We start from the raw sequence: 27392 nt of genomic DNA on the forward strand, positions 1-27392 counted from the left end.
GCTGAGCCAGCAGACACCCAGGCAACCCTTCAAGTGTTAGAGAAGATGCAACCGTGTCTGCTGGCTAAGGGATGAACCAGCAGTGTCCGGTTTCAAGGACTTGAGTCAGCCCCAGCTCTGATGCAATGCAACATATTGCAGGAAGTCAATCCCAGTCCGTTTGAACATGCATTCGGTGGCAATCCTGGTTCTTTGTCCTTGCGTCATGTACTTGGGGATTCGTCATCTGGTTGAACCGGAAACCTCGTGCTTCCCCAGCCCAGGCAACCAGTGCGGAAAATCAGGGCATCCTCTTTCTCCGCCCTGCCTGGCCACTGGACCCCTGCAAAAGCAAGGCCAGAGCGGGGCAGGGAAAAGGCTGGGCTCCCCTTGAGAGCGCCTGGCTGGGGAAGGCAGGCAGGCATTGGAATCCCCCGAGCATCCAGAGCGCAGCGCTGGGCGGCTGTTGCGCCGGGAAGGGTCCCGGGATTCCGGGTGCTGCGGAGCTCGTGCCGCTGGGGGGAGCCGTGCGCGTTGCCGGGCAGAGGCGTCTGGCTTTCCCAGTCATATGACTGGTTTGTCTCCATGAGCGCCTGCGGGGGAAAGAAAGAGGGAGGTGGTGCTGCTCGGTCACTCCTCGCCTGGGCAGGGATGTGCTCGCCGGCGCTGCAGCGCGCTGAGTGATTCGTTGTGTGTGTCCTGATTCCACACCCATGCTGCTGCTTCCCTAAGCGCAGGAAGCGGCAGCAACAGCATGGCACCTACGCTGCTCCAGAAGCTGTTCAATAAAAGGGGCGGTGGGAGCAGCAGCAGTAGCAACAACTCGCTTACTCCCCCTTGTAGGACCCCCAAGGAAGGATCTGCGTTCAGGTGAGCAAAATGCATTCTTGGCGCTTTGGTAACTCGGGTTGCTTTCCCCCCTCCTTTCGTTGCAGCGAGAACCAGGAGATCCAGGGACGTCTGAGGTTGCAGTCCTATCCACACTTACCTGGGAGTAAGCCCCATTGACTATAATGTGACTTGTTTCTGAGTAGGCATGCCTAGGATTGTGCTTTAAGGCTGCAATCCTATCCACACTTACCTGGGAGTAAGCCCCATGAACTATAAGGGGACCTACTTCTGAGTAGATATGCCTAGGATTGGGCTCTGAGGCACACAGTTTTCTGCCTCCTGTATCAAGCAGGTGCTGTGATCCTGTGGGTGAGGGTGGGTTTAAGTCAGGGACCTGCAGTGGGTGGGGAGGCAGGTGAGGTAGAGCCTCACCACTAGAGCCCTTGGAAAAGGCCATGTGAGGCGTCCAACCACCCACAACCCATGCCCTCTTGGTGCTTTTCAAAGGGCTTTGGTGGGGAGGCTCTTCCTCACCTGCCTCCCCACCCACTGCATGTCCCTGGTCGAAGTTGGCTGATCCTGTTTAGAGACTGAAGGCTAGGGGAAGAGTTCTGCTGCTGCAGGGTCCTTGTAGGTAGAGTCCTTGCAGGTAGACTTGAGTTGGGGGGTGGAGGAATCAGAGAGGAATGTGTTAAATTGGTTCTTACATGCTTAAGATGTGTTCTGCACCTGTTTTATAACAGTCTTGTCCATGAGCAGCAATTGATAAAGGTGGCTGTATGGTACTGTACAATATTTTGGATTGGATTGATTTACTCTTGCTTTATAACAGAACTCTTGCCATCTTCCATGATGGTTTAGATTGGGTTTTGCTGTACTAAGCTTCAGGTGGGAAATTCGGGTTTCAATCCTGTGTACACTTGCCTGGGAGTTCATCCCATTTAACACAAGACTTACTTCTTGTGCTGTATATAAGTATATAAGATTGTGCTGTTACTCATTCAAGTCAATAGGGTGTGGTGAATCTAGAGCAGTGATTTTCAATCTTTTTCATCTCAGGGCACACTGACAAGGCATTAAAGTGGTCAAGACACACCACCAAGTTTTTGATAATTGACAAGGCACTCCATGCTACCAGTGGGGGCTCACATCTCCCATTGGCCCTATTAATAACCTTCCACCAATTTCCTGTGGCACACCTGTGGACCACTCACGGCACACCAGTGTGCCACGGCACAGTGGTTGAAAATGGCGGATCTAGAGTCGCTGCCTTGAACTGAACCCTAATTTGAATTTTTCCTCGACCCTATGGAGAGGAAAAAATGGCAGAGGAGAGAAACAGCATATATATTCTTTGTAGGATGAATGGGATGAAAAGCCTCATGAGGATCATTATTGCATGATATGCTTTATCAAGAAGTAGGTAATAGTAGAACTTGGAGTGTAGGCTCAGTGCTGGCCCATCCCTTAGGCTGACTGAGGACCCAATCCTATCCCCTTCCCGCTCTGAGCTCGAGTGCTGGTGCGGAGTGCTGTAAACGCATCATAAATGGCACTAGGAAAGCAGGAAGTGCCAGCACTGGTGCTGTGCTAGACGCCGCTGGGCCCAGAGCCAGGAGGAGGCTGATGCCAGGGGAACACCCACAGTAAAGTGCACCATTGGGTGGTAGTGTGGGGTTTCTGGACAGGAGGGAAGATGTTCTGGGACAGGGAAGAACAAGGGTTGAAACTAGGCAGAAGGGGGTGGGACCCACACAGCCCTGCTCCACTATATCCTATGCTCCATGTTGGGCTGAAATGCCTAACATTAAGTTCCTCCAGTCTGCGCCAGAAAAATAGCAGGCACAGGCTGGAGGAGAGCCATTGCGGCCTCTGCACCCTTACTTGGGAGAAGGGGATGAAAGGCCCCTCTCCCCAGGAAGCCTCCAGCAGTTCTGGTAGGATACAGCTGGATACAGCTGTTGCTATTTTGGCACCGCTGCACTAAGCTGTGCCACCGCCATTAGGATTGGGCTATGAGGCAGTTCTCTCAAGCTGCAGGTTGGCAAAGGGTTTCATTTCCATCCTTCCATTGGCCTTCACTCCTACTCCTCCCAGTCCCTGGGTTAGAAAAGGAAGAGGGAAACCAAGTGGAAAACGAAGTATGGGAGAAAAGAGAGTGGTGGGTTAGAGTAGTACATCACCAGTTAAGGCAGCTTTTGGCACACCACCTCAAGTGTTAGGAGATGTCGGTCTAATTCCTTGTGGATTTGTGTATACAGTATATGCTATTTTATTTTGTTAATGGATAAGCTGCCCCTCAGTAACACTCCTCTCAGTTCCAATACAGGTGAAGCCTGTTTTGTCCACAAATCTGGCTCAATGTGGGTCCTCCAGAATTGGCCTCACCTGAACCCTCCAAAGGCAAGTGGAGCTGTGCTCTGGTCACCTCCAGAGGGCTTTCTGAAGAGGGATTGGGCCTCTGTTGTTCAAAACTGCAGAATTGAAATGACCCCAGTTCCATAATGAATCAATATGTAATATTAATGGATTTGATGATTGGCTCCCTCACGCATCTCCATGCGATTATTCAGATACCTAATCAGGTTCCTGTTTATCAGACTGTCGAACAATGGAAATGTATTTCTAAACATCCTACAGGCTATTTACGTTGAGGAAATTAACTTCTGAATGCAATTTAAAAAAGAAAATTAACCCTGAGAGGTTTTTATAACTCCTCATTGCTTCATTTTCAGGTAGTTATGCCAGTGGTTCTCAAACTTTGCGGGAGCATTACTCCCTCAGTAAGTCTTTGCAGGGGTGGGACACACGCTCGCATGCATGCCATTGTGTAAAGAATTTGGGGAATATGGCTAAATCTGTACAAGGTTTTACATGGATCCAGAATGAGTGGAAACCAGATGAGAGTGGCAGAATTAGTATGTATTCTTTGCTGTTGCTGTCCTTTGCTTCGCACCTATACGATGCTGCCCTTTGAAAATGGAAGACTCAAGTGACAAAACTAACAGTTTAGCAGAGCTGCGTAGGACAAACAGTACCCATGCACAGTATGCCAGAAATGGGAAAGAAAAAGGAAAGAGAGCCCCCCCCCCGCAACCAACCTCCATCACTGACTGCAGGGCCATTCTGTCCCCCCTTCCAAAACGGCAATCTCTTAATCTAACCTGCACTTTCACGCATGAGGTCAGAAACGAGACCCACAAAGGAAGGAACAAGCAGAACTGACTGGCAAAGTGTAGAGAACATGGCCAAAGAAGTGCAGCAGCCCAGTCTTGGGCCAACCCAGATTGTGCAGCCCACTGTATGCTGTGGGATGGCTGGTGACCAGGCAGTAAAAGTAAAACTTTTTTACTTACCTATTGTGCTGTGCCATGGTCCTCAAAGGGCTTACTTGGACTTGTGCCACCCCCAGCCCGCCCTCGACAACCCTTCTGGCTTTCCCTTATCCCTACCCCAATCTTCCCCTTGAATACTCCCTCCACCAACTTACTTGTTTTGGCCGGGGTTGGGTGCTCTGTTGGTGCATGCCAGCCATTTGCGTTGGCCTCCCCAGCCCACAGGCTATCAGCGCAGCTAGTGACTCGGGCTCTGTGCAGATGGAACAAAAGTTCTGTCAGTGTAAGCTCTAGATAGGATTGGGCCATACCTCTAGCTCAGCAATTGTGCAAATGAGACCATATACAGAGAGGTATAGTGACCATTCTAGAACTCTGGAACCTAACATGCATGTAAGAATACATTTGTGGCAATCTTCATTTGAGCAATAGCTCCTGGTGGTGTGAAGCTCTCTTGCAGATAACATAATTAATATACTTTATTACTGTTATTGCATTGGATATAATATTTCCACAATCTGATCTTCTGTCTTCTGTGGCTCTCCTTGCCAGTAGACTTGCATACATGTAAAACAGCATCTTGATGTAATGAAAATGCCTCTTCTCCAGCACAGTTTGAGATAAAGGATTAGTTTCTTCTATAGCAGTTAACCTTTTTACTAATGTGTAGAGCAGAATGGAGCTGCTACTTCAGGCCGTAGTGTCAAAGTGCTTTGCATTTTTGTTGTTCCCTTTCTCCCTGTATTTGCTGAATAATCAAATGGTTCAGAGATTGGTCATGTCATGTTCACTTGCATTGTGAGGAAGTCAGTTGAGGCCAGAGTGATGACATCGTGTGTGGACCACACACTTTCACATGACATCCCATTCCATTCATTGTGACTACTAGGGTCTTATGACTGGGTAATGATGTCTGGATCCTTTACCAGATTCTGTCCTTTTGAAATGCTAAGTCTGCTGGGCAGATAAAAAGAAGAGAGACCATATTTTTGTTTTTGTTTTATCCTGTCTTCAGAAAATGTAGTTGCAATTCCTTTGGCTGGTATGGAAGCCTTTATCTTTGCTGAAGCATTGTACTTTCTGTCGGGTTGGTCACATAGATCAGCGGTCTTCAACCTTTTTTGCATGCCATAACCCCCCAAAACAAGAAAATAAGAGAGTGGGGACCCACTGCCAAGCCTGCCTCCCTTCCCGAGCTACCCACCCTACCCCGTTTTCCCCCTACCTCTTGTGTCTTTACAACAGCCCTATGAGGCAGCAGCCTGAGCAGGGCTGGCCTTAGGGGCTGTGGAGCAAGACAGCAAGAAGATACTATACAGGATTAAATCAAGAATGCAGTTCAGATAAGGCAGTGCCATTACTGAATTGGATCCAAGCCTCTTTTGCACAGACTTTGAAAGGTTGCCACAACCCCCCAAATGAGACTTTATGTCCTCAGTAGGGTTATGACCCACATGTTGAACACTGACATAGGTAAACCACAGACAAAATGTGCACAGCCACTTTTTATTTCATTTACTGCATTTCTGTCTTGCCTTCCTTCCTCTGAAGATACCCAAGGCGATGGGTTGTTTCTGTTTCAGGCTATCAGAATGCCCTGTGCAACCATACAGGTATACCATTGCTATGGTTCTCGGTGCATAATTTCTTAAGTTAGAGGTGTTGCGATTCAAGCCAACCTGGAAGGTTTTATTTCTAATGCAACAGAAGTATCTCTTGTGGCCCAATCTTGTGGCCTTTAATGACAGTGGGACGATTGTTCTGCAGTTGCAGAAGGTCTGGTGACAGCACAAAGGTCGAGGCCTTGCCAAACCAGTGCGAGCAGCTGCCACAAAGTTGCTGCACTCTGGACCCATACTGCTGCAGGTTGCACTGTTTCTGGTTAGTTTGCAGTGAGGAGTGCGTCATGGGTAGGGAGGGGAAAAGCATGAGGAGTTTTGGGGCAGATTAGGAGGAGAGCAGGGGAAGGAAGGGAGGGGTGGATCCTGATATGCTAGGACTCTGTCCCTTCCTCATTGCCTGGTCCCTCCTGTTTTCTTGGACCTATATAGTTGGCATAATTCCGGGAGACCTATGCACTAGGCCTCCTGATTGTGTCCCCATGCGCCCCCTTGGCATGGCTGCATCATCACCAATAGTGATTGGGCTCTTAGTCCTTTGTGCGTGGCTATTCAGGCCAGGCGGAGGAGTAGGAGACTGGCGAAGGTAGCTGTTGCAGCAGCAGGGAACAAGTGAAGAGGGGGTGGCGGCGGTGGCGGCTGGCAGAAAGGTGGGGGCAATATTTGCTGCCTTTCTACAGGTGCCTGAAGTTCCCTGGCCATCTCTGTAGATGGTATAATTGGGGTTATAGTGGTTTGAAGATAACTCATTATCCTCGAACCTGACTTCTTGTTTTCTGTCTCTTCTATATCTCTTGCATTCGTGTCAGTTTAAAACCACCGGCAGTTGGAAAGCAAGTAAACCAGACCATGTCAACAATTGTATGTCAGCATTACAAGTAGAGAGGGAAAGGATTGGTAGAATCTTTGGGAGCTGCCTTATACACGAAGTCAAACCGTTCATTCACTTAGCTCAGTAGTGTCAAACACAGTACTATCCTAAGTGCTGTGCCATCCTAGAGTGTCACAAATGTGTTGTAAAGCACTTTTGCGACTACTCAGGAACCAGCAGCACTAGCGGAAAGACCTGTGCCCGCTCGTCTGCACTAAATCCAGACTCCTGGCTGCTGATGGAGGCAATAAAAGTGCTGAGTGGTGCAGAGGCTTAAGGAGAGTGGAATAGGGGTGGTGAGGAACATTTTAGGGGTAAATGGAGCAGGGCAGATCAGGACCAGGAGGGGGGTGGGATTGGCAGAGGAGTCTTCTATCCTATCCTTCCTCCTGGGCACGAACACCCTACATGGGGCTGCTTGGACTTGCGCCAGTGATTTAACTGGCACAGAGTCTGAGTAGCTTCATTGGGCTGACTGGAGTGTTACTCAGGGTAAGGGGAAAAATATCTTCTTGCCCCAAGGAGACCTCCAGCCTGCTTTTTACCTGGGCTGGATACAGTGTGCCATGCAGACTGACTGGATTGGGCTGCCCATGGTAGCAAGTCTCTTGGATGTCAGACAGAAATTTTTCTCTGCCCTGTCTGGCAATGCTGCCATGATTTAAACCTGGGAACCTCTGAATGCAAAGGATGTGCTCTGCCACTGAGCTGCAGCCCTTTCAAACTCAGGATACGATGCCTTCAACCTCCAGCATGTATTGTGTGATCTGAACATGGCTGCTAGTTTTCCTAGGGCTTCCAGTATAGATGAACATTTAATGTAGTCTAGAAAAGAAGTCTTTGATTCTTCCATTTGCTGTTTCAGGTTTTGCTCATAGAATTGTTCAGGATGTTGGCATATTATACTGTCTTTCTTCTTTTGCGTTGGCTGAAATGAAATTTCAGTACTGAATGAAAAGGCTGCAGGAAAGGGCAGTGTGTGGTAATTGCAGCCACACTGGTTGTGTTTAGTTGTAACCTCATACTGTGAGAAAGAGCAGCATTGAGTATGACTTGTCTGTGCATGGGGGGGGGGGGGGTGGCAAGAGATCTACAGCGTAAGTTTGCATGTTTACTCAGAAGCAAGTCCTGTTTATTTCAATGGGACTTACTCTCAAGTAAGTGTGCATAGGATTTCATCCTTAAGCACTCCAGTTGTGACTTGCAGCAAACTGTAGAAGGTGGTTATGTTTGAACATGGTTGAACAAACTATAATTTGCCAGGTCTGGACAAAATTGTTTTTCACAGAAGCTGAAAGCATCTTCCTCCCCCCCCCCCCCCCGTGCAAAAGAAAGGAAGAAGAAAGTGCACCTGAGTCCATGACCACCTGTAACACCAAGATATCATTTAGCTTAATGTGTGAATGCAGCTCCTGGGCTAGTGGCGTGTTGTTATGTGTTGTGGATAGTGTTGGATAAGAGAAGAAGGCAGTGCTGCAGCTAGCTCAGTAGAGTCTCCAGTTCAAAGATCTTGCCAGTTGTTTGGGTGGATCATTTATGAACATGTGCACAGGAAACATTCAAAGAGGAATGAAGTTGTGAGAACCTTTACTAATTATTACCCACCATGTTATGTAATGCAGAAGATAATTTTAGTACCTGGTTTTGGAGCACTCTTTGGTATCTTTCAGCTCTAAAAAACAGACTGATGTACTATATAGTGTTCTCAAACCAGATGTTGGTTTTGTCCAGCTTTTCCTGAATTTTGTTTTGAAAGTTTGGGATTATTTTATCACCTCTGACTCTGTATTGACATTCCTTCTACCACCCTTTCTCCTCTTTCTTACCAACTATGGCAAATCAAAATTCTGCAAATAGGATAACCCAGTGCCAAGCTGTTTAGTGGTTAACTGTTAACAGTACTCCTGTATAGCAAAGGTTCAGTACTTTGGTAGAGCAAGGGTGTTCATATGGACTCCTGAGATCCTTTCTCTGCAGCAAGAAGAGTATGCAAGTATATCAGTCAAGAAAATGTTACAATGTGTGTTCTTAGTTGGATTATTCAGCTTTGGCCACTTAATGTGAGGTGGAAAACAGGAACTGTATGGGGCAGTAAAGGCCCATCTTCCTGACAACTGGAAATTTGTTCATGTTCTTCCAACTGCATTGAGCTTCCCATCCCAGTGGCTTTTTATTTTCATCAAGCATTGCCTTCCTTTTTGAAGTCATTTTTGCAGCCTTAAGCTAGATAACTGTGTTTGCAGAGAACCAAAAGCACACAAGCAGACTTAGGCTGCAATTATTGGTGGATAGTACAATCAGGAAGATTAGGAGCCCAGGTGGCATTCAGATGATGTACAGTAAATGTGTTTTTTCCCCCTTATCTTGGGCAGTGTCCTATTAGGAATAGTTTTTGTATTGGGATGTAGCTGTTAACACCCTTTGATTGCTATTAAATTTGGTCTCTCATTGATCTTTATTACTGGTGTACAGAAGATATTCGTGTTGGATCCCTTCCTAGGTGAAGTGTTGACGATGTCTGAGATTTTTCTTGTGAGGTGGTGAGCTCCTGACCCCACTGCAGAGATGTGCAGAACAAGTATTTCAACAGTTCTGTAGAATGAGGTGCTGCTTTCTTGACATCAAGGAGAGTGTACTATTTTTGAAGAGTTTTGCATGAAAGGAAATGGAGAGCGTATGCTAGAGTACCATTTATGCATTGTGTATTTTAGAGGCTGGTGCTTCTTGGTCCATTCCCTTTTGGAGATCTGTATTGCTCTCCACTGTTCTATCTTGAGGGCATTCTCTTGAGATTTGGCTCCAGTCACTTTCAGAGCACAGGTGGGCTCTGAATCTTGGATTTCATTATACACGATTTTCAGTATCCGCGTGGAGGTTGGGAAACAGAACCCCCACAGATAGAGGCTCCACCTGTATGGTTTCTCCCCTCAAGCTGTGGTTGTGATGGTAACAAGGTTGCAGATATTCTGAAAAAAAAGTTGATAATCAGTATACAATTAAATCATCATCATCCCCTAAATGCATTTTAGCCCTTTTCTATGAGACCTTGAGAAATGCATTGAGGGGCTTTCCTGTTACCATTCCTGTTCCCATTCCAGTATGCTTCTACATACTGTTTCTAGTATTTATTATATTTTCTGACCTATCTATACATGTTTCATTGTGACAGTGTTACCTTGTGCGTGTGCATAGGTTCAGGATTACTGAACGATAATACCTAAACACTTGCCAGGATTCACCACTGTAACTTTTTTTTTTAAAAAAAAACTTGGTTCAGCAAATTTCATGTCATATCACAAACTGCTTTAGAAATTATCCTTTGTTTTGGAGCGGCTGCTGTTTTGTGAAATTCAGTTCTCTGATTTCAATTGTTGTATGTGTCATGCGGCTAGCTGCTGAATCCTGGCCTGTAAATGGTAAATCTGAGCTATTTAGAACCCTTAGAATGGAACAGAAATAATTCTTGATGTGACCTTCGAATCAGATGGCATATGATGAAAAAACTGTGGTGACTTCAGAGCCACATCTGGTGCTGGGAATATTCCCCCATTCCAGCAATTGAAATATGGGATATATGTCACTTTCATATTATCTGTCATTGGGTGGACCAAGGAGAATAATTGTATAACCATCCAAATGTCATTCTTTGTAAAGTCCTTAGCGATGGCATCTTTGCAACAGATTTTCTCTGCTTTCTTGTTGCTATGGGACTGGTTGCCACATGGTTTGTGTTACACAATCACTTGCAAAAAGAAGTACAGACGTGTGCCCTTGGTATCTCAAATGTGACTTTCTCCCTTAAAGCCATTAGTTGTTTGATTTTCTCTGTAAACTGTTGTGTGAATTTTTTGTTGAAAAGCGGTCTATAAATATTGTTAATAATAAAGTGTTCAGATCCCATCCTTCCTATCTATTGTTTCCTTCCTAGCTGCATTTTTAAAAAGTAAAGCCTGCATTTTAAATGTGTGCACCATAGTTGATTTGATGCATGTGTCTATTGCACGAGAATATCATACCCAGTTGAAAATGTCATTAGAAGCAGTCCACCATTGTATCATGCTCTATTGTGGCTGTACTGAAAAGGGCAAGGTTCTGCCAGGTGATATATTCCAGCCACATTGTGTCATGTAATCACCACTCCTTGTCTAGGTACATCTGGGTAAACGGTATAGAAGCTTGCCAGGGCTGTAAGACTCCCTCTTCAGCAGACATGTGGGCCATAATTTTTTTGTAAAAATGATCTTCACAGTTCTAGTTTGGGTGTGCCAGGGCAGCCCAAGACCTCCAGACATCTGAAGTGGTGCACCAGAAACCTTTCTCCTCCCCTTACGTGGTGACCTGCCAGCTGATACCTCCTCCCCTTACATGGTGGCCTGCTAGCTGGTACCTTCATCACTCCTCCTGCTACCTGGTTTTGAAAAGGAAGAGGAAGTATAGAGGAGAGTGGTGTGCTGCATGTCAGAACCACAGTCCTCATCCTCCTTTTTCAGAATGGATCTTTCTTCAAGTAGAGGAGTAGGTGGGGGAACGGTGCAGGTAGCATGCACCCTCCAGTAATCTGCTACCTGCAACAACCACTTCATTTGCTCTCTTGCATGAGTTGGCCCTGGGGAGTATTTCAGTTTTACAGAATGCATACAAATTGTTTATAGGGGCTTGGGTGCTAATTTTTAATAAGGGTGTGCAGAACCTCAAATCAATGTTTCCTCATTTGATCGTACCTGTGGATCTGTCTTGGTGAAAAAAACAAATATTTTTTGTGTGTGTACAACTTGGAGAAGAGCTTGGCCTTGTGATTCTAGTGCGCTCTGGACTGTAGATACTGCAGATAACATTGTTAGAACAGTTACACAACGTACAGTGAGTTTGCAGCTGAGTGAGAAACTGCTATGGATAAAGAAACCAACATTTTGCTCTTTGCTTGTTATGCTGGATCAAAAGGTTTCCTTCTGCACATGGAAAGCATTGGACACTCACAGGGGGAACCACTTTTGCGCCAGAACATGGTGTGTGAAAAGTGAAACTAGCTTCAAAGCTGTTCTTTTGCAAGAGGTCCCTTGCTGTTCTCTTGCACCAGGTGGACATTCGGAACTGCTGTAGAACCGACTTATTATGGTACTACACTAACTCTTACACAAGCCTCTTGCACAAGTGTCGTCAGAACAGTGCTATAAGCTATTTTCCAACTACTGATGATTCTTTAGATCCAACCTTGTTTGTCTTGTCTTGTCTCTGGTATCTGTTGCCACTTTGGCTGCAAGAGAGGGATAAGGAGACAGCAATATTTTGGTTATGGAATTTGAATTGCTCCAAAAACAGAGAACAGCTGTATTTCTAGACTCTTAAATTAATCTTCAGTAACATCCTTTTTTGCCTACTTGAGGACCTACTTGTTATGTAGTAATATCACTAATGTCCCTATTAAGAATTCTCATTAAATCTAAGTGAAAATATCTTCGTCTTGACAAAATGTCAAGTACTGTCACTCCCAAGTACTGGTTAATTAGCAAAGTGAGTTCTTCGATTCTGACCAGGTTTTTAATCTTTAATCTTGTGTCCTGTAAATGAACATACTGTAGATTTCAACACTTTTATCAGATCTCATATCTGAACCTCGGATTCTAAAAAACACTGTGACTGAAGCCATTTCCGGGATGTGGCTATCATTGGTCTCACCCGAGACAGGATTTCCTAGCATTCATCATAATTTGAGTATGTAAACATCACTCCAGAGCTTTATCAGTGTTATGAACCTATGTGTAGGATAGTGGGCATTTTTGCTCTTCTTAACCCTCATTATCTTGTTCCTTGCAGAAATATATTAAAAACAAAATACACATTAAAATGAATGGAAACCCACCTGAAGTTGGCTCGCAAACCCACCTAGTGTTTGAGAAACACTCCAAACATTAAAACAAATAAAATAAAAATAGGAGCACACAAGATATAATGCATGGGAGCTAAGCAACCAAAATAATTGAAAGAGAGAAGACCAAATGAATTTTTAAAAAGTTTTTAGCCTTCCCAGAAGGTTAACAGGGAGGATACAATTCTTAGCTCAAGTGGGAGGGAGTTTCACAACTGTGGCACTGCTACAGAGAAGGGTCTCCATTGCTTCCAGCCTGGCTTCAGCTTATGGCAGTACGTTTAGGAAGGCCCCCCAGATAACCTCAAGGTACTGTATTTGTCTCGTATGGAAAGAGGCAGTCCTTCAGGTACCCCTTTGGTAACCAATAAAGGGTGTTAAAAGTCAAAACCAGCAATTTGAATTGTGCTCAGAAATGACCTGGCAGCCAGTGGGGCTGTGGGAGCAGCGACCTATCAGTCAAAACCACTGTGCTCCTAAGACCACATGCATTTGGCACTAATTACAGTTTCCAGATGGTCTTCAAGAGCAGTCACATATAGAATGCGTTACAATAATACAGTCTTGAAGTCATCAATATGTGGACCTTTGTGGTTGGGCCTGATCAAACTGCTGCTTTCTGACCAGGTTATGGGTGTACACAAACGACTGTTGGGTAACAAATGATTATAACAGATTATAAAGAAGAGTAAAATAATTCTGTTGAGGGTGTTCTGTAATGAATCACTGGTTTTTCTCAGTGGGAGGAAAAAGGCAATGCAAACTAGGAAGCACAAACCAGAAAGGTAGGCAAACCCATGCATCAGGATGCCAAGTCCAGGGTGTGGCGCATAAGTTGATCTGCCCAAGCTGTCCCACAGAGATCCTAGCTGTTGACATCACCCACTAATTAAGGACAAAAATGAAGCTGGCACCTTCTGCAGCTGGAGCAACTAGCTCTGTATTTCGAACCTACTTCTGTGGTCACTGAAGGCATGTTCACTGAACAGCATGTTCTCACCATCACAGATAATGGAGAGAAGGAAAAGGCTTGAAGGCAGGGAGTGGGTGGAGTTGAAAGGTGAAAGAAGGCATGCTTAGGGGAAGCCAGGTTGAAGCGCTGGGCAAAGTTTTCTGTCTGAAATGCCTTGGCAGCATCACTGGTTAGTGCAGTGTTCTTGGAAGTTGGCCCGAGCACATGGTTCCGTCTGGAACAAGTGCCATGTGAAAGCAGGAAGGGTGAATGTATAAACAGTCCCTGTGAGACCCTCTGTTTCCAAAAATGGCATTTGCTCTGATGAAACAGCTTTTTTTTTTCTTAGACCAGCATTGAGCAGATGCTGCCAATCAAATGCTGCACCTTGTTGTTGTGGGTTCTTTCCATATGTTGGTCAAAGGAGATTGTCAAGCCAATGTATTAAGACCTCCACATGAATTGAGACTTGGAGCTTTTATGGCTATAGGCTGCTGAAACTTTCTTTTATGGCTGCGTATCCGTCAAGAATGATTATAACTTTTAGTTGTCTTTGCTGCACATCAGCTTAAAGGCACAGACAGAGTCTTCACCTACCTAATGTTTATGCCTAATAAAGGTTGACTTGACTTGACTAAAGGCACAGGAGTCCTGTTGGGGGCAAAGTTGGCAACTCTGTCTAATTGAGCTGAGCACCTGATGGCTGCTGTATTTCCAGATGGACAATAACAGGTATTACCTGCTTGTTTGTCGTACTTACATTACCAATGAAAGAGGCTTAAGGATTCTGTTGGATTTTGTCTTGTCGAAATGAATTGCAGAATTCTCATGTTAACGCACCACAAGCCAAAACACCTGTATTTCCATGGGTCTGGCTTCTTTTGATATTGGTGACAGTTTAGTACACTCTTAATGTGGCAGTTTTGCCATCAAGCTGAAAAGGGTTTTTTTCCCAGTATGAATGTTCTAGGATTATGAGTATCCTTAGAGGGTTTATAATAACATACTGTGACCCACAAATACTGAGTCATATAGGTAAAAGTCTAGATCTCTCTCCTTCCCAATCTGGGGGGAATTTGGAAAATTTAGGAAATGTGATTCTTCTGAAGATAGCTTGCCTTTCAGCAAAGCATCAGCCAAGGTGCCTCAGCATGTCTCCAAAAGCTGCAGTAACAGAGTACTGTAAAGACGGAAGCAGGCATAATTGTTCTAGGCTGTATCTAATATTCACCATATCGTTGGAATCTGCAGTAGTACATTAGAAGGAAAAAACCTGCTTGTTGCTGTTTTATCCTCAGTCTGTGCTTTGGCAGGAATCTATGTTTTGAACACTGGAGACTGGACTGAATTAAATTACAAACTTTATATTTCCAGATTGCGGCTGGGGAGGTTCAACCATTTTTTTCTTCCTTTGTCTAAGCAGCTCTGTTTAGGTACTGAAACATACATAACTTGCACCCTGCAGAGGCTGGCAGTGCAATCCTATGCATGTTTACTCGAAAATTAGTCCCGCTGTGTTCAGTGGGATTTACTCCTTAGTAACTGTGTTTATGATGACAGCCTGATTCAATTAAAACTTCCTAAATGCCATCTTTTGCTTTTACAACCTCCAAGCTTTTGGGAATCCCCTCCATGTTGCTGCTGTTTCCTTTTTCCTCTGTACATTTCTCTTTTGGTCTCGCATGATGAAGAATCCTGTGGGATTCAGAAGCTTGCTGTTTAATCGCCTTGTTACCTTTTGGTTAATCCTAATCAAAACATTTATGCTACTTTTTGAATAGTTGACATAGGCAGTGCATCTCTGTAGGACATTACATTTATCACCACATTGCTAGAGTTTTTTTAGTACTGTACAGTATAGTGGCCTTTTGGGTGCTTTATGTGCTACAGTTTATAACAACCAGGAATTATTTTTCAGAAATGAGAATGCACATTTGTTTAGTTGTTCCTTTGAAGGCCATGCATTATTTTTTTCCTCTCTGCCTTTCTTTAATACGTTAGCTGGCAAGCTACACTCTTCTGCCACAAGTGCTTACACAGTTTAATGAAATTAATCCAAAGTTACACTGTGTATCTTAATAATATATTTGCCATCTCTATAAGCACTTTTTGAGTGTCCAAAGCATTCCATATGTTGTGGCCCTTCCAATAACTCTGTAAGGTAAGCTGGTAGCATTTTCCCCAAATTGCAGGTTGGAGGGGAGGTGTGAGAGTGATTAAGGCCATCCAGAGAGTTCATGGCAGAGACAAAATTCAAATTGAGGCAGTCCTGACCACTAGCTCAGTCTCTTAACTATTATGCTATTCCAGCTCTGACCTGTCATCTTGTGACTTATCAAACAGGCCTTGTGAGAACCTGAGGCGGTTGTTCAAGTGAGCTGTCCTAAAGAATATGGGCTTGGTTGTTGTCTAGTGAGTGTGAACTTTGGGTCCAATCAGAACCTTTTTAAAAACACAAATATAGGGGAATTATTTTTTTAAATGTAAGTATTCCTGTTATTGTGGAAGCATAAATGTGTATTCTGTCAATGTGCTGTTGCTGCAGTATGAGGTATATGGACAGCACACAGTATACCATGTGTGCTCATGTTATCTTTGGATCTTTGACTTCTCCTGTTCTTCCTTGTATTTGAGTGCATGCTTTTTCACTTAACCGTCTTTGGGGAAAGCAAGCAACAAAAAAGGCAATTCAGTGAAAACACATAGTATTTAAAAACTACCGTTTTATGTAATCTTGAGTTAATGCTTAGTGTCGTGATGTGTTTTTTGGATAAAATGCTGGACGACTCCAGTTACTGTGAGTGTGAGACTTAATATTTCAGTGGCTTTACTGAAAATATTCTGATTTGCCTAATACTGAGTCCTGCCTTGGACTTGCTCAGGACCCAAGTGTAGGGAAAGGGAACTTATTGAATGGGATCATGTGGACAGACAGTGTAGTGGTTAGGAGACTTGGATCAGGGGAGGGGGGGGTCTGGTTGTCCAATCCCCACTTCGCCTTAAACATCACTGGGTGAGTCACCATCTCTCAATCTAACCTACCTTGCAGGATTGTTGTAAGGATGAAATGGGGTAGGTGTACATTTGAGGTCCTTGAAATAAGATTGGGATTAAAATTAATAAAGTTGACTGTAAAATGGAACCACCTAGCTTAACACTGAAAGGCTATTTGTGTGCATTGGAATGTGTGGTTTATTGGGGAACAAATTCATTTAAATTTGTTTAAATGTATTGATGGGCACTATATTTGTTTAAATATATTTAAATATAATACAAACAATGTGCAGTGTACAGTAGAGGAGAAGATGAGTCTCTGCCCTGAGGTACTTGCAATCTAAATCTGTTTAAACTGTAGAAGAACATTTGTGTATGAAATTTTCAGTCACTCCATATGTGTTTGGGAGCCAAAGGCCAAAAGTCCTTTTGTCTTTGAGTTTTGGTCCTATTGCACTTTTAAAAACAGGGCTGTCTTTCTATTGTATGCTCATCTCTAGCAAGAGAGTATTGATGTAAAGGTGGTAGAAGGGGCAGGGGGTTTCCTTCCCTTGTGTTAATCATTCCTTGCTGATAACCTGTGACATTGGTGACAGGTTCCTGTTTGCTTTAGAAGTGAGGGTGCTGAGACACAAGGTTGCTAAGAGTTGTCAGATGACACTTGCTCACATGAGACCATTAACAGGGTGTTGCAGCCAGTTCTAAAACAAGTTAGAAGTCAATGAGAAAGCAAGCTCATTCTATCCAAGGCCATCTGGTTAGGTCTTGTGATCAAATAATTGCTAGCTACAGAAGCATACCAGGAAGCAAGATAGTCATAGCTCTTATTACCTTCCTGCATCTGGCAGCTTAGCATTTAGACTTGGCTGAATTTCTGGGGCAAGCAAGTATGGTTGTGGATTTTGAAAAAGTAATTTGTACAATGCATTGTGAGACTTCATAATAAATACTACAGTACTGTAGCTGGGAAAATCTTCTGGAATATCTGCTGACATGATGCAACAAGGTCTACTACTAGTAAGGAGAAAACCTACTGAGCTGCCAAATTCTCGATTAGCATACCTCAGAGGTAAGAAGGTGGCTTAGGTGACACGTGGAAGCTGCGCTATAATGGAGAAACCTGTATGGATAGCTCTTGAAAGCACACCATTTATTTCTGCAGAGGAGGTGAGCAAGTGCATGTGAGAGAACGTATCTGAACTCAAAATGTGTGGCTGTACACCAAAGACTTCAAATGGCACAGAGAGCCAGGCAGAAAATGCAAGGAAAATTCATTGCTCCTGTCACACGCTGCTGAATAATTTTGCAAAGCCTAGGTTAGATAAGGTAACAAAACCACTTCTGGAGGAGAACTGCAGTAGGCACTCAAGTAAAGTTACTGGAGAACAACTATCAAAGAGGTACGAAAGTTTCTTCTAGAACGTGCTTTGGGTGTGGTGGGAGACTGGGTGGTCTGCATTACATAGCAGAAATGTAATAATGCTCTTCATTTAGGCCATTAATCTTATAAGTGCTAAACTTCTTTCCAGGGAGGCTTCCTCTGTTAATTATTCTCAATTTCTAAATATATTGTTTGTTGGACATTATCAGATTGTTCACCTGTGTGTGGCCTATGTGGAATCTGGAATGACTATTGGTAAGTTGAGAAGCGATCAGGCTGAATCCTGTCTCATGCTTCATTGTCCTTAACTGCTGGTTCCCCCAATGACCTTAAGGCAGCAGTTGAAAACCGATGCAAGCCCCTGTGGGGGCAGGGGGAAGGCAGCAGCGCGATCCGCTCAGGGGGCTGTAGGGGCTTGCACTGACCTGAACTTCCTGCAGCCTCCCCGGGGGTGTGGGGAGCCCTGTGCAGCTGTCTGCAGGGCTCCCTGCAGCTTTGAAAGTAGAGCGATCATGCTCCACTTCCAGCAGAGGCACTTCTACTGCCGCCAGGTTGCCCCAGCCCCTTAAGGGGGCAGAGGCCAGGGCCCACAGGCTGGGGCATAGCAACGCCCCAGTCTGAAAAGTCCTGCCTTAGGAGCACAATCGTAACTAGGTCTACTCAGAAGTAAGTCTTATTGTTCAGTGGGGCTTACTCTCAGGAAAGTGTGGTTAGGATTGCAGCCTATCAAGTCAGGCTTCATATATAGGGAGCATATTGGTGAAGGGGGAGAGCAGGCATCAAATAAAGTATTTCCTGCTTACTGCTTTGTACTTTTATACATAGAATATGTACAAATACATATGTATAAGTTCAAGAACTTTTATACCTAGGCTTGGATGGTAACCTAGTGTGGTTTTTTTAGTGTTAACCAGTTAAATTTAGGAGGGTATTCAGTGCAATACAGTATTGATGGAGATGTAGTTTTCAAATATCTGAGTTAATTGAAACTCGCAGATCAGATCTTCATTTTTGAAATTGGTGTATGTTTAGATGGCTGTGAAAATGGAAGCAGAATTGGAACTTCTGAGTTATACAGACATAGTAGGCAGGTATGGGATCTTTATTTTCCAAAGTCATTTTGTTATTTGCTGTTTGGCTACAGTTATGCATCGGATAGTGAACAGACTTGTCAGTAGAGACCAAGAGGCATATCTGGTCATGTATATTGTGGAAAATGTGGTATGTAACTTTGCAAGAAAAGAAGTGATTAGGGTTTTGCTTAAGCATTAAAGAATGGGGTTGAAAGTGAATCTTTTGACCCTGAAAAGAGTAGAGGTTCCGGGGTGACATTGTGTGAAGAGCATAGGCCTGGGGGCCCTGTCCTTTGAATGGCCCACCTGATTGATCCCAGGAATGTTTGTTGTGGAAGTGGGTCACGGAACATGTTCAAATGGTGTTATTGAGAGGAGGGTTGGCGGCAGCTGCTTCCCACAGTTGCCTGGAAAGTTGAAGCCCAGTGGAGAGGCCTAGCGCATGACAGTGGGCAGCAACACTAGCAGATGCTGCTACTTCTGTGCTACCAATTCTGCAGCATTGAAAGATCACCTGACCCCTTGCCTTTTCCAGCACGAACAAGTGCCATTGGAGGGGTAATATCCACCACTGAGGTGGGGCGAGGCACATGATCAAGAGTCACTGTAGGCTTTGTCTCGGTATACCTCTCCCTGAACCTGGTGCTGGTAGGTCCTGAAACCAGGGGTTAGAATGAGCCAGGGGTTCCTCTTGTGACTATACAGTAAACAAAAACTGGGCACTGAGCCCTTATTGTTCAACGAGGCTCCTCAATAATGTGACTAGTCTTTTTGTTGGCACAGATTTGAAAATGTTGGAGGGGAAAGCGACATTTTCCTGTGTGTGCATGTGTGTTGTGTTGTCCAAGAGCATGTGGCTGATAACTTAGTGGCTGATGACTGAACTTGAGCTTATAATGCTGAAAAATCTTGGGTCAAAGAGGCTGAAAAATTTATTACAGCAACAGGGACTTCATATGATCTGAAAGCATAAACTAGCTAGCTCTGTGGAGCAAAAACCTTACTCTTAAGCCTCTCTTCCCCCTCTCCCCCTGTCTCAAGGGCAGCATTATATTTACCTGATTTGTTTGGGGTAAAAGGGAATTCAAACGCAATACAGCTTCCTTAGAACACTTGTGAGCTTTTTTGAGAAAGTCACTTCATAGCTATATAGTTGGCTAGCCTTTCTTTGGCTTCTGCCAATCAAAGCAGGCAAACTAGAATTTTCACATTGATAGAACAATACAGGTAATATTTTGAAACATGGATGTAATTGCTACAAGTCTGGTGTGGTGACTGAATGCTAGAGATGAATGCAGAAAACTCTTTTTTTCCTCCAACTTCCTAACTACCGCTCTAGGTTGATTGTGAGACTAAATGGAATTCTCCATGCATGCAGTCGACTGGGGTTTCCAAGCTGTACTTGGAGATTCCCCCGCCCCAGCGTGACACAGTGTCGTTTAGGCTGCAGTGCTAATGCTGTACATACTTACCGCATAGGATTCAGTGGGAGTTCCGAGTACACATGCATAGGATTGCTCTGTTGGCTAAAGCGGTCCTGTTAAAATCTCTAGAAGTGCTTCCAGTTGTGACCTGGATCCAGATGCTGAAACTCCAGGTCTATTCTAGTGGCTTGACAACCCTACAGTCAAATAGTGGGGGCAGGGAGCTACTTTGTATTGCTGTTCTCTTCAGGCTGCTATGAAAGACCAAATGGCTTCATAATGGAATCTTAAATCTCTGCAAATGGACATTTATCTTTTCTACCAGGGCAGAGTGTTTTGTTTTGGTTAATCAGTCAAGCAATGAATTCCATTTTTGTGGTATTGCTCAGACAGATTATCCAGAGCTCCCGTGACACCAAATGTACCTTGGCGTAGGGCAGGGTGCCCAAACACCAGCCCAGGGGCCATTTGCAGCCCCAAGGGACCCCTAATCTAGCCCTTGGGGAGCCCCTAATCTCCAATGAGCCTCTGGCCCTCCAAAGACTTGCTGGAGCCCGCGCTGGTCCAAAACGCTACTCTCCGCGTGAAGGCCAACTGTTTGACCTCTTGCGTGAGCTGCAGGCCAAGGGCTTCCTCCGCTGTTTGCTGTTTCATGTCTGTGAAGCAGCGGCAAAGGAAAGGCCGGCCTCGCTTTACACAAGGTCTTTTATAGGCCTTAAGCTAATGTGAGACCTTCATTCATTCATGTAAGTTCCATCTCTAATATATTCATTTAGGTAAATTTATGTATATTTAAATTTTAAATGTAAATTAATTCTTTCCCCCCCCCCCCCGGCCCCCAACACAGTGTCAGATGATGTGATCCTCCTGCCAAAAAGTTTGGACATCCCTGATGTAGGGCAGGCATGTTCCAGCAGCTATACAGTCTTGCAAACCTTCTTTTAACAAGTCGATATTTTGTGAAAGTACAATATAATTATAGTATATTTTGCATTAAAATGGGCATTTGCATTTGCTACAGTGGGCAAGGCCTTCTCACTAATGGCCAGTCACCTGCTTAGTAATTTGTGGAAAAGTATGAAGGGAATGCATAATGTTTTTGTGGACATATGTAGCATTTATTGTCTCACATGTCAAAGGAAATAGATGCTTAGCTTTTTGTCTCTTCACTTGAAGCTGTAGGTATGCCAAAGGGTTGAACCTCCTGTATGGCTAGGCCACTCACATATGATATGTCTGTTGCTGTACCTCCTATCTTCTTCTATTAAAGGGCATTTGAAAATATTGGCACATAAAAAACAAGAATTTAGAAACAGGACTGATCTTATTAGTGGCTCAGAAGTGATTGGCTGTTTTAGTCCATAACGTCAGTGCAACTGTACATTGGTGTTCTTGACATGTGGGAGGATCCGTGAGAAGGCCACTTGGACAAAAACGTCTTTGCCTTTTGTCAAATTATACTGGGCCTGTAAGGGTGGAATCAGTGGGTGACTGCTGTACTTACTGATGTTACATAAGTCCATCATTTCTTGTATTTACAATTCACAGTTGGTCTTGTTTGGGGTTTGACCTCAATGAAATTCGCTTGATAGTGTACCAGGATTGTGAGAGGCCCGGCAGGCAGGTCTTGTTTGACTCTACAGCAGTCCGCAAAATTGATGAGGTCACGTCTCAGGTAAGAATTCTTGTTTTATTTATTTTATTGTTTTTCTTGTAACTTTTCTTATTGAGAGAAATGCATACTTTCTTGGTAAGTCAGAAGTCAAGTTTTTAACTAGCTTTTGTATCCTGTAAAAACTGAACGTTCGTATAACTAGCTCACCATTTACATTGTTTTTGTTTTAAATCTATGGAACTTACCAATTGTTCTGCTAATCATAATGAAAATGATGGGTTGTCTGTAAGCCTGTTATGAACCAGAGCACCCCCTAATGCTGCTTCTTTCAGCCTAAAACATAGGGACTCTTGGGTTTTTAATAGAGATGAGCCAAGCCTGTATCTAGCCTGTTTATTTCTACTGTGATTTTCTCCAGTAATCTGTTTAAACACAAACTCAGCTTCATTTGTTGGGTTATTGCATGTGATTTCCAGCTGTCACAGGCACAGTTTCCATTACACTTCCCACTTTGAGGACTTTCCTCTGAATTGATTTCGTACTATTTTCAAAAAGCATCTTAAGAGCAATAGAATCTGCAGGTTGAGTCAAGTTTGTTTATCAGGAAGGTTTGTTTATCAGGAAGCCTCATCTAACAGCTTGCCTGTAAAAGTAAGGTTGGTTGTACAAGGCTGCAGTGAATATGTTTTAACTTTAACAGTATCTACAGACAACTGTTTTCAGTAACAAAATAAGCAATTTGTTGGGCAGGATATGCGTCTGCTGTCTCTCTCTCCCCCACAAACATATGGTTTCTTATCTGTCCCATGAAGCTGACTTGCCATTTCACATTTTACTACCTGTTTACATTCCTTTTGTAGATATTTGCTTGGCACTACATTTGTGTAAGGGCTGCTTATCTAATCCCCAATGTGACTGTCATTAGGAAAAGAGCAAAAATGTTCATTGTCATGTGCTTGACATAGGCTACCAACAAGGAAAGGGGGAGGGAAGTCTTAAAGAAGCACTCCCCTCTGTGCCACTTACAGGAAAAGCTAGAACACAACATTTCTGCCCAACTTTGCATAAATGCAACAGGGATCAAATGTGTGAACCTGTGGGCTGGGCAAAAATGGGTTAAGTAAATGATAGGAAAAGCTACCATAATTTTTTTCTTCCACTTTTAAACCTCTGCCAGGTGCAACAGGGTTGCCAACAGGGTTCCCGGAGTCTCCAGGAATCTGCATTGATTCCAAGGAGAATACTAAATGCAATCTTGGAGATTAACAAAGGCCTCTTTCTTATCATGGCATTATGTCATGTGGTGGAAAAGGAAATCTTTAGGAATAACTTCAGGCAGAGTTGGCAACCCTCAGGATCAGGTAGGAGACAAACTGGGACCTGCTGATAACTGGGACTTGCAGTAAACTGGAAAGTATTTCTGGTTTCCAGTAGTTTAACAACTCTAAATAAAATTGCGAGTCATTTCTCTACCATAGCTAACTTTTGCTTACCTTTCTGCATCCATCGTTCCTTACCTATAAAACATATGTATTGATTGCCTCTGAACCAACTTTTGTTAAGTCCTGCTAGCCAGTTCTAGAAAGTTTTGTACTAGAATCCCTGATTATTTTTTTTTTGAGAACTCAAATGTCCACTTCCATTTTTTGTATGTCTATTGCAGTAGTATTGGTTCTACCCTCCCTCCTCACCACTGTTTTTTTGCACACTGCTCTGGTTTGTGTACTTAAAAGTGCTAGTAAAAAAAAATTAAGTTGATGCCACAAGTCCAGTGTGTCCATCTCTACCCTAGACCTTTCATGGTAACCAGATACTGGGAAAGTATGTGTCCAAATAATAGTTTCTCGTGGACACAGATTTTTGGGGGGAGGGGGATTCCTCTTCCTAATTCATCAAGATACTAGAGGATGAGCAAGGCTTCTCTTAGTTGTGTTCCCACGTCCATTTTATCATGGTTCCCTCTGCCTGTGGTGGTTTTTCTTGGGCTACTGAACTGCCACCTGTGACCTTTTGTGCACTCTACTCTGGCACCACTGGAAGCGCCTAACATGATTGCTGAAGAAAGTTTGCATTACTGCCAGACTGTGTTTTGTTTGGAGAATTGCGTTGGTTAAAAGAGCCACCAGAGCAAACATGCTTGAAGGTGCATATCGGGGCTGAATGGTAAATTTATTGGGCTAATTATGATACTTTAAAAGAAGTAGCTTTTGAGCCCTCCACTTCTATCTGGCAGTGGTCAGAATAAAACATCGCTGAATTTTTGTATATAGAAAAAGGTAGGATGGCCTATATGGTTTCTTCCAAGACCTTATTTCTCACTTCACTTTATGGTATTGTCAAGGGTTGCTTTTTATTTTCACTTGCACAGCTCTGCCAGCTGGAGAAAAGAAATAGGGCACATGACTCCCAACAGCTAAGCAAACACCAGATATATAATGATTAAAAGAAGCAATTGATAAACAACCCAAAAGTCCAAAATTTTGTTTGACGAAACAGCTTTCAAACGCTCAGAGAACACGTCTCAGAAAATTGGGACTACTTTGCAACTAGGAAAGGGGAAAAGGTTTAACGCTTTGTATTTAAATTGTGAAGTTGCTTTGAGGAGAATGGAACCAGCGAGCACCACTTTGTACACTGTGCCTGAAGCTGTTTCAACAATGACACAGATAACAGTGCAAGCAATCCTTTTTAAACATAAAGGCAGTGCTCTTTGGTATGATGCTTGTTGTATTCAGAGAAATGTTGCAGAGGTTGCAGGTTCACCTAGGAATGATGGGGCCATTAATTTGTTTGATATCATAGGATGCCTCTGGAAAGACATCTGGCAAGTGCTGCCAAGCAACCAGTGGGGCCAATACAATTTCTCCCTGTAGTTCTTCATTCAAGAGCAGGCAGCCTTTCAAGGAAGATCTTCAAAACTACCAGGTAACCTGGAACTTATCTACCAACAGGGCAGGAGGTCTGGTCTAGAGGGTAGAGCCTCCGTTTGCCTGAAGATAACATCCACAGGTCGCCAGTTCAAGGCCACCGGCACCATGCGACCTTGAAGCAGCTGACAAGCTGAGCCGAGATATTCCATCTGCTCTGAGCGTGGGAGGATGGAGGCCAGAATGTGCGACCAGATCAGAAAGAAACATCTGAATGTTGTGGTTCTTGAAAGATAGAACCTTCTTTCAAATGTAAAAATCCCTATGGGGATTTAAATAGCCTGCCTATGTAAACCGCCTTGAATAAAGTCTGAGGAGAAATCTGACGACCAAGAAAGGCGGTATAGAAATACCTGAAGAAAAAACAAACAAACATCTGAATGTGCATCTAAATAGCGTAAACCCAAATCTACTTGAGTTTTATCTCTGTCTGTGTAATCTGCTCGAACTTAGTCTCATAAGCTGCATTGCATTAAAAGTCAATTGCCAAAGCATCACTAAAGGTATCATCTGAAAATGTATCAAATGCTCACTGTGTTATAATTCAGCGGCTTCCCATCTTCTTATGCTCCATGCATCCATTTCTTAAATTATAAATGTTCTAGGATGCTTTTCCATTTTCAGTTTAAGCTACCACTCAGAAATTAGTCTGCTTTAGAATTTAAGTTGTCAGATGTATTCTGTGATTTCATATCCAATAGTTTGGAGCCATTTCTGTTGTCGTTCCGTGTTCTCATTTGGCTGCCATCACAGCCTCCCACTTCCAGATACCTTCCTTTGTGTGGCAGGATGACTTGGCAATTCAGTGGTGGTGGCACTTGCTGCAAACAGCAAGTAGAACTGTGGTGATCATGGCACAGATAGAGGACCCTCATTTTGCTTGCAGGTCACCATCAAAATATGTGATCTGTTCAATTCCCTACCCAGCCAAAGGCTGAAGTATGGAGATCTCCAGATAACATGTTGTTCATTCCAGTTTGTAGTCTCTTTTATGAAGCTTCTTCCATTGTTGAAGCCAAATGCGTATGATAATCATTTATATAGCATTTGGGAGTATTCATTCAAAGAACTTCACATATAATCTTTGTTATCCTTATAATTGCAGTGGCCTGTGGCTGAAAGCAATCAAGTTTGTACTTGATTATACTTACTAACTTCCCTTACAGTATTATCCCCATGTTTCAGATGTGATGTCAGAGACAGAGAGAGAGTGGATTGCCTTAAGCTGCTGAATGAATTCATGCTAGAGTAAAGATTTGAATTGGGGACTCTGTGATTCACAATTTAGTCTCTTGGCTGAGAAAACAAAACTGAAAACTAGTAAATTGGAAGTAACCAGAAAATGTAAATGGATATGGGAAGCTGACAGGCATTTTGTGTTAAAGTACATATTTTAAAACTACTATACATTGAAAAGGTGTGCATAAAACAGTGTTATTACCCCCTTGGCTTTTAAAACCATAATTCTTGGGATAGGGCAGTGTGGGCTCCATTGCCCCATGCAAGCCTCACTGCATCTGCAGGGAGACCTGGGGACCAGCTATGGCCTGATGGGTGGCAGGGTGATGTCATTATTTGGTGCCACCCATTGAGAGGACACTGACCACTGGGTTCCTGCCAATGATGAGGAGTCAAGCCAGATGCAGGGAGAACAAAAAGGGAAAAGTAGAGAGGCAGAGTAGAGGAGGAGAGAAAGGAGGATGCTGAGGAAGGAAAAAGAAGGACAAACAAGGGGAGAAAGTAAAAAAGGAGACAGAGGCAGAAAGAAAGTGGAGGGGGGAGCAGAGAACAGAAAGGATGACCTAGCTCTGTGAGGGTCTAGGGAAGAGAGGCCTCCAAGTAACACTCTCAGGGTGAAGTGCCACCAATCAGAGGAACCTCTTAGGTTCCATTGACCAGAGGGTCGGGTCTGACACTAACTAGCAAGAAGCCTTAGAGAAGCCCAACATCCCCTTTTCTTGTGGGGTGGAAGCAAACCCTCGGCACTTGGGGCAAATCCTCTCAAAGGGGAGAAGTAGGCAGGAAGCCTTCCTCTTAGTTGTACATTTGCAGAATCTCCCTATGACTAATGATCCAAAGAACCTATGATGAGTTTTTCCCTTGTACAAAACTTGTTCTAAACTGAAGGGTATCTTAAATAAACCCCTTCATTAAGCAGCAATGTTCACATCTCCTCCAACTAATCATGGTGCTAGGAAGCCAACTCCAAGCAGGTCATGTCATACCCCCTCATCATATGATTCAGACTTGCCTTTCTGGGATGCCTGGATACCACAAACGGACTAGAAATACTATTAAAATCCAGTAATGTAAAATTACTAGTAAAATCCAGTAATGTGATGTACTCTATCTTCACTATATCTGCTTCCTGCAAGTAGATATAGTTCTTAGGCAAAGTAGAGGACATGCTTTGCATGCAGAAGGTTGCAGGTTCAATTCCTGGTGTCCTCAGGTCAGTGTGAGGAAGACTTCTCCTAACACCCTGAAGAGCCAGCTGCCAGTCTTGGCCAACAGTCTGACTTTAG

The 27392-nt window shown here is 43.8% G+C and overlaps 1 protein-coding gene across 2 annotated transcripts in view; it reads left to right on the forward strand.

The window, feature by feature from the left end:
* Nucleotides 1–733: 733 nt before the first annotated feature.
* FNIP2 (folliculin interacting protein 2) overlaps nt 734–27392 on the forward strand; it is a 55307-nt gene continuing 28648 nt past the window's right edge. For both annotated transcript variants that reach the window (XM_066631668.1, XM_066631669.1), the window contains exons 1-3: nt 734–849; nt 21874–22000; nt 24743–24865. In XM_066631668.1, coding sequence (XP_066487765.1) covers nt 734–849; nt 21874–22000; nt 24743–24865 — 366 coding nt within the window. The remainder of the gene's footprint in view (nt 850–21873; nt 22001–24742; nt 24866–27392) is intronic.

Source organism: Tiliqua scincoides, chromosome 6, assembly GCF_035046505.1.
Source record: "Tiliqua scincoides isolate rTilSci1 chromosome 6, rTilSci1.hap2, whole genome shotgun sequence".
Taxonomy (NCBI): Eukaryota; Metazoa; Chordata; class Lepidosauria; order Squamata; family Scincidae; genus Tiliqua; species Tiliqua scincoides.